This window comes from Capra hircus, chromosome 1, assembly GCF_001704415.2.
Source record: "Capra hircus breed San Clemente chromosome 1, ASM170441v1, whole genome shotgun sequence".
Classification (NCBI taxonomy): Eukaryota; Metazoa; Chordata; class Mammalia; order Artiodactyla; family Bovidae; genus Capra; species Capra hircus.
Window position 1 is genome coordinate 77,723,638 of NC_030808.1, and position 12,981 is coordinate 77,736,618.

A 12,981-nucleotide genomic window follows, 5' to 3' on the forward strand; every position below is an offset into this window, starting at 1 on the left:
AAAATGTGATCTAATAATATACCTGTGAGAATGAAAAGGAGAAGAGAATATGAAAAATTTTGAAAGAATAAACTTTAGTTTGACATCTTGGCATAGGGCTTAATGCTAAATATGGTCTCTTTGTCCCATCTCCCTTAATTTATATGGTGAAATCCCAATGTGATGCTATTAAGAGGTGGGGCCTTAGCTTATGAGAGCAAACCCCAAATAAATGAGATTTTGTTGCTGATGTTCAGTCACTTAGTCATGACCAACTCTTAAACCTCATGAAATGGGGAGCACACCAGGCTCCCCTGTCCTTCACTATTTCCTAAAGTTTGCTCAGATTCATGTCCATTGAGTCAGTGATGGTATCTAACCATCCCATCCTCTGCCAACCCCTTCTCCTTTTTCCTTCAACCTTTCCTAGCATCAGGATTCAGTTCAGTTCAGTTCAGTCGCTCAGTTGTGTCCGACTCTTTGCGACCCCATGAATCGTAGCACACCAGGCCTCCCTGTCCATCACCAACTCCTGGACTTCACTCAGACTCATGTCCATCGAGTCAGTGATGCCATCCAGCCATCTCATCCTCTGTCATCCCCTTCTCCTCCTGCCCCCAATCCCTCCCAGCATCAGAGTCTTTTCCAATGAGTCAACTGCTCGCATGAGATGGCCAAAGTACTGGAGTTTCAGCTTTAGCATCATTCCTTCCAAAGAAATCCCAGGGCTGATCTCCTTCAGAATGGACTGGTTGGATCTCCTTGCAGTCCAAGGGACTCTCAAGAGTCTTCTCCAACACCACAGTTCAAAAGCATCAATTCTTCGGCCCTCAGCCTTCTTCATAGTCCAACTCTCACATCCATACATGACCACAGGAAAAACCATAGCCTTGACTAGACGGACCTTAGTTGGCAAAGTAATGTCTCTGCTTTTGAATATGCTATCTAGGTTGGTCATAACTTTTCTTCCAAGGAGTAAGCATCTTTTAATTTCATGGCTGCAATCACCATCTGCAGTGATTTTGGATTGGTGCCCTTATAAAGGAAGCACAAGAAAACTCTCTTGCCTCTTTGCCTATAACGATATAGCAAGAAATCTGAGCCCCAGAAGAGGGCCTGACCAGGTTGGTACCCTAATCTCAGAATTCCAACCTCCAGAACTGTAAGAAATAAATTTATGTTATTATCCACCCAGTCTGTAGTAATTTTGTTATAGCAACCCAGACAGACTAAACGAGATACTATATGGAATGTATTTGGCAAGAAGATTAAAGACATCAAAACTGATAACTGTGACTATTAAAATCTCATAGAGAAATCCAGAATTTTGAAGAAGCTGAATATAAGTGGCTACTGATATAGATGATCAGCAGACAGAAATGCAAAATTGAATTTTAAAGAAATACCAGGGATGGGACTATGAATTTGGAAGTCATCCTCATAAAAAGGAAACTGAAATAATACAGATTGAGTTCCCAGTGAGAGAGAAGATCAGGATCCAAGGGCTGAAAATAAAGACCCAGAATGTGCCCACATTTGGAGGACGGAGAAATAAGAACCCAGAGGGTCTGCCCTGAGTTTATGATCAGGTATTTATTTGATAATGTTATCAATATACTTAAGTGAATGTATTTTCTGATTTTAAGAAATTTCATAAAAGATCTGAAGTGTGCATTTATCAGTCTAATCAAAGTTTTTGATCTCCTAAGATACTAAATATTTAAAATCATGTGATACCATTTAAAAGTAGTTGATTGTTTCAATCGAAAAATATGGTGAGCTGAAACAGAATCTTCAATAATGATGTAGCTATGGATGATGTATTTATCCACCAAAAAGAGTATCAAAAACCAATACTCCCCCGGGCAAGGGAATAGCCAAGTTTGTTTCGGTTTCCAATGAATGACATTAGCCCAGTGTAGGTCTCAATCAAAATGGGTTCAGTGAGCACCAGCAATCCCTTTCCTCTTCCAGATTCAGTGGAATTCTTGTGGGTATTCTGGATAGCTGGAACAAGCTTAGATGTGAACGCAGACAACTGAAGAGGAAAAGAAGACACAGAATTAGTGAGTGCAAAGTAGGTCCAGAGACACACCCTCCCCAGCCAGTCCTCACAAAAGTTGACTGCTCTCCTGGAGCTGCACTTATTTTTACTACTTTAACAGAAATCATTTCTTGGAATTGTTAATATTGCTTCTGTTAGTCTTTTAATAGATTGATCTGTTAATACATTTTGTACATAATAAAATTAACTGCCACATCTTATTTATTTTTCATTATTCATAACTTGTACAACATTAAGAAGTCAGTTTAACAAATATTTGCTGATAGTCTAGTATGGATCAGACACCTGTCATGTACTGCTGAAGATTCAGACAAGTGAGATATAGCCTCTACCCTCATAGTGTGTGTCACTTCAGCTGTGTCTGACTCTTTGTGACCCTCTGGAATGTAGCCCTCCAGGCTTCTCTATCCATGGGATTCTCCAGGCGAGAATACTGGAGTGGGTTGCCATGCCCTCCTCCAGGAGATCTTCTCAACCCAGGGGTTGAAACTGTGACTCTCACATCTCCTATATTGGCAGGTGGGTTCTTTCTTTTTTGCCACTTTATCTATTTTTTAATTGAAGGATAATTGCTTTATAGAATTTTGTTCTTTTCTGTCAAACATCAATAAGAATCAGCCATAGGTACACCATGGCTGATCTCTCCCAAACCCCCCTCCATTCCACTTCCCATCCCACCCTTCTAGATTGTCACAGAGCCCCTGTTTGAGTTCCCTGAGTCATACAGCAAATTCCCATTGGCTATCTATTTTACATATGGTATTGTAAGTTTCCATGTTACTCTTTCCATGTGTCTCACCCTCTCTCCCTTCTCTCCCCAGGTCCATAAGTCTGTTCTCTACGTCTGTTTCTCCATTGCTGCCCTGCAGATAAATTCATCAGTATCATCTTTCTAGATTCCATATATATGTATCAGAATATGATATTTATATTTCTCTTACTTCACTCTGTATAATAGGCTCTAGGTTTGTACACCTCATTAGAATGACTCAAACGTGTTCCTTTTTATGGCTGAATAATATTCCATTGTATATATGTACCACAGCTTATTTATCCATTCATCTGTTGATGGATGGGTGAATGTACTTATTATATGCAGGGTACATCATGAGAAACACTGGGCTGGATGAACCACAAGTCAGAATCAAGATTGCCGGGAGAAATATCAATAACCTCAGATACCCAGATGACACCATCCTTATGGCAGAAAGAGAAGGACTAAAGAGCCTCTTGATGAAAGGGAAAGAGGAGAGTGAAAAAGTTGGCTTAACGCTCAACATTCAGAAAACTAAGATCATGGCATCCAGCCCCATCACTTCATATCAAATAGATGGGAAAGCAGTGGAAACAGTGGCAGAGTTTATTTTGGGGGGCTCCAAAATTACTTCAGGTGGTGACTGCAGCCATGAAATCAAAAGATGCTTACTCCGTGGAAGGAAAGTTATGACCAACCTAGACAGCATATTAAAAAGCAGAGACATTACATTGTCAACAAAGGTCCGTCTAGTCAAGGCTATGGTTTTTCCAGTAGTCATGTATGGATGTGAGAGTTGGACTATAAAGAAAGCTGAGCACAGAAGAATTGATGCTTTTGAACTGTGGTGTTGGAGAAGACTCTTGAGAGTCCCTTGGACTGCAAAGAGATCCAACCAGTCCATCCTGAAGGAGACCAGTCCTGGGCGTTCATTGGAAGGACTGATGTTGAAGTTGAAACTCCAATATTTTGGCCACCTGATGCAAAGAGCTGACTCATTTGAAAATACCCTGATGCTGGGAAACATTGAAGGTGGGAGGAGAAGGGGACAACAGAGGATGAGATGGTTGGATGGCATCACCAACTCAATGGACATAAGTTTGGGTAAACTCCGGAAATTGGTGATGAACAGGGAGGTCGGGTGTGCTGCAGTCCATGGGGTCGCAAAGAGTTGGACACAATGAGCGACTGAACTGAACTGCACTGAACTGTCGATGGACATCTAGGTTGCTTCCATATTCTAGATGTTGTAAATAGTGCTGCAATGGACATTGTGGTACATGCATCTTTTTCAATTTTGGTTGCCTCAGGGTATATGCCTAGGAGTGGGAGTGCTGGGTTGTAAGGTGGTTTTAGTCCTAGTTTTTTAAGGAATCTCCATACCATCTTCCATAGCAGCTGTATAAGTTTGATGAGTGGGTTATTTACCACTGAGCCATCGGGGAAGCCCACACAGCAGTGGCACTATAATAATATAAAAGAAATGAACTTGTAATGATCATACAAAGTCCATGAAAATAAACAGCAAAAACAGGCACAAGATATTAAAAAACAAAAAACAAAAGAAATCATATATGGTTAGAGGATCAAAAATGACTTCCAAAGAAGACATTTGAGACAATCCTCTAAGGGGTAATAGAGTTTCAGCAAGTGAAATGAGGTTAAAGAGGGTCTAGCTGACTGCTGCTGTTTTTCTAACCCAACATCCTTCTCTCCATTTGAGATTCTTCTACAAATAAGAGTGCTTCAGGGCTTCCCTGATGGTCCAGTGGATATGAATCTGCCTGCCAATGCAAGAGACACAGGTTTGATCCCTGATCCAGGAAGATCATGTATGCCACAGAGCAACTAAGCCCGTGCACCACAACTATTGAGCCTGTGCTCTAGAGCCCAGAAGTCACAACTACTGAAGCCGTCACACCTAGAGCTAGTGCTTCACAGCACAAGCTATCTAACCATCTCATCCTCTGCCACCCCCCTCTCTTTTCTTTCTCATTGCACAGAAGCCAGTGTAATAAGAAGCCTGCCCACCACAACTAGAGAATAGCCCCCACTTCCCACAACTAGAGTAAAGCCTGCACAGTGACGAAGATCCAGCACAGCCCATAAATAACTAATTTTTAAAAGATTAAAAAAGAATGCCTCTATTTTCCTTTGGAGAGCCATATTCTTCCATTTAGTGCAAATAGCTTAAGTGGAGCTGGCTTTAGTACATGACTCAGTTCTAACCAATCAGAGGAATCCATAGGAGATTGGTTTAGGTGTGGGCACATGACCAATGCGGCTGTGAAACATATTATCCAAGTCCAGAGGTATTCATGGTCATTTTGGCCACACAGTGAAAGCCTGACTGAGACTGAAAACAATAAAAGTGAAAGACCTAAGACGTGAAGACAAGAGAAATTCTTCACAAAGCCATCCGAGTTACTAGATCAGCCTACCCTGAATGTTAAGTTAAATGAGTTAAAAAAAAAAATCACTCTTTTGGTCAAATCAGGTTGAATTGGGTTGAGAGGAAGGTAATTCAGGGAGCACTGCAAACAAAGATATAAAGGAAATGAATTAGGAAAGCCCAGATCTTTGTATTTCCAATTAGCTCATTTATATCCATTAACTCATTCCAGTATAAGCCACTAAGATAAGTAAAGGAAGGTATCATTATTTCCATGTTAGAAATCAAGGCTCAGAGACAGTAAATGATTTTGTCCAGAGTTACTCCATTTTCTGCACAATGGTAAAAAGGAATATTAGGAACAGGAAACTATTCACAGTGTGATCCAAATATGCTTTCTAGTCAACTGGCTTGCAAGTCTAAATTAAAACTTTCAAAGTATATTCCAATATCCATATAAGTCATCATACATATTCAACCAAGTGACCAATGTTTTTCCTTTTCTCCATGAGGAGGGCCAATCTTTGCTTTGAGGGACTAATACAGAGTGATGATTCAATGAAGAAAGAGAAGCCTGTAGTTGTTACCCATAATCACATTTTCAATATAAGTTTTATCCTGGACTGTTAATTTTATACCAAATTGCCCTTGGGCAAACCACTTCTCCATTGTAGCCTTAGTTTCCTTGTTAGTAAGAAAAAAATCTAAAATTTAGAATATATCCATCATTACTATTTGACCTAGTCTATAATGGACAAGGGGCTTCCCTGATAGCTCAGCTGGTAAAGAAACTGCCTGCAATGCAGGAGACCCTGGTTCGATTTCTGGGTTGGAAAGATTCCCCTGAAGAAAGGATAGACTAACCACTCCAGTATTCATGGACTCCCCTGGTGGCTCAGATAGTAAGGGATCCACCTGCAATGCAGGAGACCTGGGTTTGATTACTGGGCTGGGAAGATTCCCTGAAGGAGGGCATGACAACCCACTCCAGTATTCTTACCTGGACAGAGGAACCTGAAGGGCTACAGTCCACAGGGCTACAAAGAGCTGGATATGACTGGAGTGACTTAGCACAACACAGCACAGCACAAAAGGAACAAAAAATAGGAAAGAAAGAAAAGCCATGCAAATAAAACTTGTGTGATTTACTTGTTCTTGTACCTTATCATAAATTCACTTCTCCTTCATGAGCCTCAGCTTACTCTTTTGGAAAGAGGCATTGGAATCTATGGTTTGGGGCTAATTTTGTTGTTTAGTTGCTAAGTCATGTCTGACTCTTTGTGACCCCACGGACTGCAGTACGCCAGGCTTCCCTGTCCTTCACTATCTCCCACAGTTTGCTCAAATTCATGTCCACTGAATTGTTGAGGCTATCTAACCTACTCATCCTCCGACCCGTACCCATCTCCTTTTGTATTCAATTTTTCCCACCATCAGGGTCTTTTCCAATGAGTTGACTCTTCACATCAGGTGGCCAAAGTATTGGAACTTCAACAACTCAGAAGTTAAAAAAATAGTGACTTTATGATAAACAATATAAAGTTTGCTAGAGTGCATTGATATCTGTGGGTTTTCAATAAAGTAATAGTTACCTAATTAGATAATGTCAAACCTCAATTTAAACTCACTTCCCTGACTAAAGAATCTAATAGATAAGTAAGGTTTTTCTTGTTTACCATGAATTTCAGGCTATAGTGACAAAGACAGACAGAAGTTACCTCTTATTATTACTCCCAGCACCCTCTTTAAGACCTTAGAATGGATTTAAATATTACGTGTTACTGAATGAAACGAACTGTAGTCATATAGCCTGGAAATTCTAGAAAGGAGGACATCGTTCCTCACGGAACACTCCACCAGTGCTTTGGTGACTGGATAAGAAAAACAGCAAGTGTTCTTTCTTAAGCTTCCAAAGAGAAAAGCAACATGGGAAGAACGAATTAATTCCAATAACAGGAGAATTTAATTTAATTGCTATGTTTAAAATCGCAAAGTAACAAGGTCAGAAGCGATCTTAAGTGTACAGATTCCAGTCATTCATCTATTGTTTTATTTGCCTTGCCTCATACTCTCTAAGAACCTACACTCCTCTACATGGACATACCCACCTCACAGCAATCTAACCAGGTCCCCGCCATCACTGAGTATAGTCGGGGAAAAAAGTATATTTCCTTGCCCAAAACTAATGGTTAGATTTTGGAAGAATCATTTAATCTCCCTGGATCTTAGTTTACATATCTTAAAATGGGAAAATAATAATGATGGTAAATACCAACTTCATCAGACTATTGTATGAATCCCAGTGAATTGCTCAAAAATATTTTAAAGCATACTATTTATAGATGTAAATATTATCTCAGGCAAGAAAGAGTTTAGATTCCTTAGTCCTACTCCTTTCGATTCCAGACTTTGAATGCCAGTTTCCTTAATATGCATCATAGACTGGAGAAAGTATTTTTTTTAATCTTGTGATATGCCCTATTTTAAAGCAATAAAAATTCCCTGGATGCCAAAGGATATATATTAAATTCTATTCAGAAACCATGATTTCAAAAGACATGGGTTGAGCATCAAAGTATCTCTTCCAAGGTATTTATCAATTATAAAGGAAAAATACTAAATTTACAAAGGAGCGATCTGGCATACACCATCTTAGACAAATGATTAAGGTTAATATCTGTAACAAGGCATACAGGGACAGTGAACCTGCAATACGATGCAGTGAAAGGACACAGCATCACTTCTGCAGTATTTGTGCCCTTAAAAAAGTAAACTTCAATCTAATCATGAAAAAACATCAGCCAAACCCACCATGAAAACATTCTATCAAAAGTCCCGAGGTCATGGGGAAAAAAGAAAAAAGAAAGACTGAGAGACTGCCACAGTTTGGAGGAGAATAAAGAAACAGAATAATTAAATATAACATGGAATCTTGGAGTGAATCCTGGAGTACACAGAAGACATTAGGAAAAACAAAACAAAAAGCTGATGAAATTTGGATAAGGTCTGTATTTTAGTTAATAGTACTATGAAAGTGAAAGTGTAGTCACTCAGTCATGTCTGACTCTTTGTGACCGTGAACCAGGCTCCTCTGCCCATAGGATTCTCCAGGCAAGAAGAGTAGAGTGGGTTGCCATTTCCTTCTCCAGAGGATGTCCTGACGCAGGGATAGAACCTGGGTCTCTTGCATTACAGGCAGACTCTTTACCATCTGAGCCATCAAGGAAGCCTTGCTACAGTATAGTATTGTACTGTTGTTTTACTTCTAGGTTTTGATACCTAGAAGTATTTTGTATTATAGTTATGTAAGTTTCTAGAAGAGTTTGAATGAAATTATAATATTTAGGAAAGAATTCATGTTCTTAATTTTCCAAAGGGATATAGAAAATAATCAGTCTCGATACTTTTTGAAACTTGTTTCTTAGAACACTACATTCCCTTATAGTTTGGGTCACCATATCATACATTATTCAAATAAGAAGACTTTTGAAAAGCAAGAAAATGCTATTATTAATAGTATTTAAAAAACACACATGGCTGAAGTCTTAGGGAAAAGTTAGGGAAGAAAAGCTACAATCACATCAATCATAGCTGCTTTATTTTTATCAGTTTTATATATTTGGGTTCTGAGAAAGGTTTTCTTTGTAGAAAACTTTTCCTTTAAAAAAAAAAAAAACTCCACTGTATTAATCTTGCCTAAGAAACTCTCTGATAGTCTGTTCAATCCACAAGGAGTTATAATGCCCATGCTCTTATTCATCTTTCACAACCAAGCTCAAATCCTTTCCCTTCCACAATGCCTTCCCAAATAGTCAAGGCAAAAAATACTTTTTATTCTATCACATTTCATATATGCATCTCAAACATTTCATCCAGTTTTCTGAGAATCAGAGTCACAAGTATGGCTGTTCATCTATACAACTAATCTAATATTTCTCTACCTTGGAATTATTGCTATTTGGGGCTAGGACATTATTTCCAGCAGGAGAGTATGTCCTCCAGATTTTAGAAAGCTAAGCAGTAGCACCTCAACCCCAGGGGTGACAATCAAAAGTGTTATCCACATATTGACAATGTCCCCAAGGGATAAAATCGTCTCCTGCTGAGAACCACTGAACTAAAGGAAGTATGCTGCTGCTGCTAAGTCGCTTCAGTCGTGTCCAACTCTGTGCGATCCCATAGACGGCAGCCCACCAGGCTCCACCGTTCCTGGGAGTCTCCAGGCAAGAACACTGGAGTGGGTTGCCATTTCCTTCACCAATGCATGAAAGTGAAAAGTGAAAGGGAAGTCACTCAGTCGTGTCTGACTCTTCGCTACCCCATGGACCGCAGCCTACCAGGCTCCTCCGTCCATGGGATATTCCAGGCAAGAGTACTGGAGTGGGGTGCCATTGCCTTCTCCGAAGTATAGAACATGATATATCATGAGTATTCAGATCAAACAGATCTGGTCTTACATTGTTAATGTGGTTCTCACTAGCTGTGTGATCTTGGGCAAGTCTAACCTCTCTGAATTTTATAGTTGGTCTTCTATAAAATAAGGATATTAATAGCATCAAGCACCTTCCAAGGAGTGGTGGCTGCACGGGCACAGGAGGGCTGAGAGGAGCTACTCCATGTTCAAGGTCAGGAGGGGCAGTGGTGAGGAGATAACCCCTTGTCCAAGGTAAGGAGCAGCAGCTGTGCTTTGCTGGAGCAGCCGGTGAGAGATACCCCACGTCCAAGGTGAGAGAAACCCAAGTAAGATGATAGATGTTGCAAGAGGGCATCAGAAAGCAGACATACTGAAACTATAATCACAGGAGGCTAGTCAATCTAATCACATGGACCACAGCCTTGTCTAACTCAATGAAACTAAAGCCATGCCCTGTGGGGCCACCCAAGACAGGCAGGTCATGGTGGAGAGGTCTGACAGAATGTGGTCCAGTGGGAAAGGGAATGGCAAACCACTTCAGTATTCTTGCCTTGAGAATCCCATGAACAGTATGAAAAGGCAAAATGATAGGATACTGAAAGAGGAACTCCCCAGGTCAGTAGGTGCCCAATATGCTACTGGAGATCAGTAGAGAAATAACTCCAGAAAGAATGAAGGGATGGAGCCAAAGCAAGAACGATATACAGTTGTGGATGTGACTGGTGACAGAAGCAAGGTCCAATCCTGTAAAGAGCAATATTGCATACAAATCTGGAATGTTAGGACCATGAATCAAGGCAAATTGGAAGTGGTCAAACAGGGGATGGCAAGAGTGAACATCAACATTCTAGGAATCAGCGGACTAAAATGGCCTGGAAAGGGTGAATTTAACTCAGATGACCATTGTATCTACTACTGTGGGCAGGAATCCCTTAGAAGAAATGGAGTAGCCATCATGGTCAACAAAGAGCCTGAAATGCAGTACTTGGATGCAATCTCAAAAAATACAGAATGATCTCTGTTCGTTTCCAAGGCAAACCATTCAATATCACGGTAATCCAAGTCTATGCCCCAACCAGTAATGCTGAAGAAGCTGAAGTTGAATGGTTCTATGAAGACCTATGGAGAAGACAATGGCACCCCACTCCAGTACTCTTGCCTGGAAACTCCCATGGACAGAGGAGCCTGGTAGGCTGCAGTCCATGGGGTCACTGAGAGTTGGACATGACTCAGTGACTTCACTTTCACTTTTCACTTTCATGCATTGGAGAAGGAAATGGCAACCCACTCCAGTGTTCTTGCCTGGAGACTCCCAGGAACGGTGGAGCCTGGTGGGCTGCCATCTATGGGGTCACGCAGAGTCGGATATGACTGAAGCGACTTAGCAGCAGCAAAATGAAGACCTACAAGACCTTTTAGAACTAACACACAAAAAAGATGTCCTTTTCATTATAGGGGACTGGAATGCAAAAGTAGGAATTCAAGAAACACCTAGAGTAACAGGCAAATTTGGCCTTGGAGTACGGAATGAAGCAGGGCAAAGGCTAATAGAGTTTTGCCAAGAAAATGCACTGGTCATAGCAAACACCCTCTTCCAACAACACAAGAGAAGACTCTATACATGGACATCACCGGATGGTCAACACCGAAATCAGATTGACTATATTCTTTGCAGCCGAAGATGGAAAAGCTCTATACAGTCAACAAAAACAAGACCAGGAGCTAACTGTGGCTCAGATCTTGAACTCCTTATTACCAAATTCAGACTCAAATTGAAGAAAGTGGGGAAAACCACTAGACCATTCAGGTATGATCTTAATCAAATCCCTTATGATTATACAGTGGAAGTGACAAATAGATTTAAGGGACTAGATCTGATAGAGTGTCTGATGAACTATGGACTGAGGTTCGTGACATTGTACAGGAGACAGGGATCAAGACCATCCCCATGGAAAAGAAATGCAAAAATGCAAAATAGCTGTCTGGGGAGGCCTTACAAATAGCTGTGAAAAGAAGAGAAGCGAAAAGCAAAGGAGAAAAGGAAAGATATGAACATCTGAATGTAAAGTTCCAAAGAATAGCAAGAAGAGATAAGAAAGCCTACCTCAGAGATCAATGCAAAGAAATAGAGGAAAACAACAGAATGGGAAAGACTAGAGATCCCTTCAAGAAAATTAGAGATAACAAGGGAACATTTCATGCAAAATGGGCTCAATGAAGGACAGAAATGGTATGGACCTAACAGAAGCAGAAGATATTAAGAAGAGGTGGCAAGAATACACAGAGGAACTGTACAAAAAAGATCTTCACAACCTGGATAATCATGATGGTGTCATCACTCATCTAGGGCCAGACATCCTGGAATGTGAAGTCAAGTGGGCCTTAGAAAGCATCACTACGAACAAAGCTAGTGGAGGTGATGGAATTCTAGTGGAGCTATTTCAAATCCTGAAAGATGATGCTGTGAAAGTGCTGCACCTAATATGCCAGCAAATTTGGAAGACTCAGCAGTGGCCACAGGACTGGAAAAGGTCAGTTTTCATTCCAATCTCAAAGAAAGACAATTCCAAAGAATGCTCAAATTACTTCACAATTGACTCATTTCACACACTAGTAAAGTAATGCTCAAAATTCTCCAAGCCAGACTTCAGCAATACGTGAACCGTGAACTTCCAGATGTTCAAGCTGGCTTTAGAAAAGGCAGAGGAACCAAAGATCCAATTGCCAACATCCACTGGATCATGGGAAAAGCAAGAGAGTTCCAGAAAAACATCTATTTCTGCTTCGTTGACTATGCCAAAGCCTTCGACTGTGTGTATCACAATAAACTGTGGAAAATTCTGAAAGAGATGGGAATACCAGACCACCTGAGCTGCCTCTTGAGAAACCTGTATGCAGGTCAGGAAGCAACAGTTAGAACTGGACATGGAACAACAGACTGGTTCCAAATAGGAAAAGGAGTACTTCAAGGCTGAATATTGTCACCCTGCTTATTTAACTTCTATGCAGAGTACATCATGAGAAATGCTGGGCTGGAAGAAACACAAGCTGGAATCAAGATTGCCAGGAAAAATATCAATAACCTCAGATATGCAGATGACACCACCCTTATGGCAGAAAGTGAAGAGGAACTAAACAGCCTCTTGATGAAAGTGAAAGTGCAGAGTGAAAAAGTTGGCTTAAAGCTCAACATTCAGAAAACGAAGATCATGGCATCTGGTCCCATCACTTCATGGGAAATAGATGGGGAAACAGTGGACATAGTGTCAGACTTTATTTTGGGGGGCTCCAAAATCACTGCAGATGGTGATTGCAGCCATGAAATTAAAAGATGCTTATTCCTTGGAAGGAAAGTTATGACCAACCTAGATAGCATA

General features: G+C 40.6%; 1 protein-coding gene across 2 annotated transcripts in view; it reads right to left on the bottom strand.

Moving 5' to 3' along the window:
* The window catches only part of TPRG1 (tumor protein p63 regulated 1), a 162,388-nt gene continuing 150,960 nt past the window's right edge, over nucleotides 1,554–12,981 (bottom strand). For both annotated transcript variants that reach the window (XM_005675132.3, XM_018046685.1), the window contains one exon: nucleotides 1,554–2,017. In XM_005675132.3, coding sequence (XP_005675189.1) covers nucleotides 1,823–2,017 — 195 coding nt within the window. In that variant the 3' untranslated portion in view covers nucleotides 1,554–1,822. The remainder of the gene's footprint in view (nucleotides 2,018–12,981) is intronic.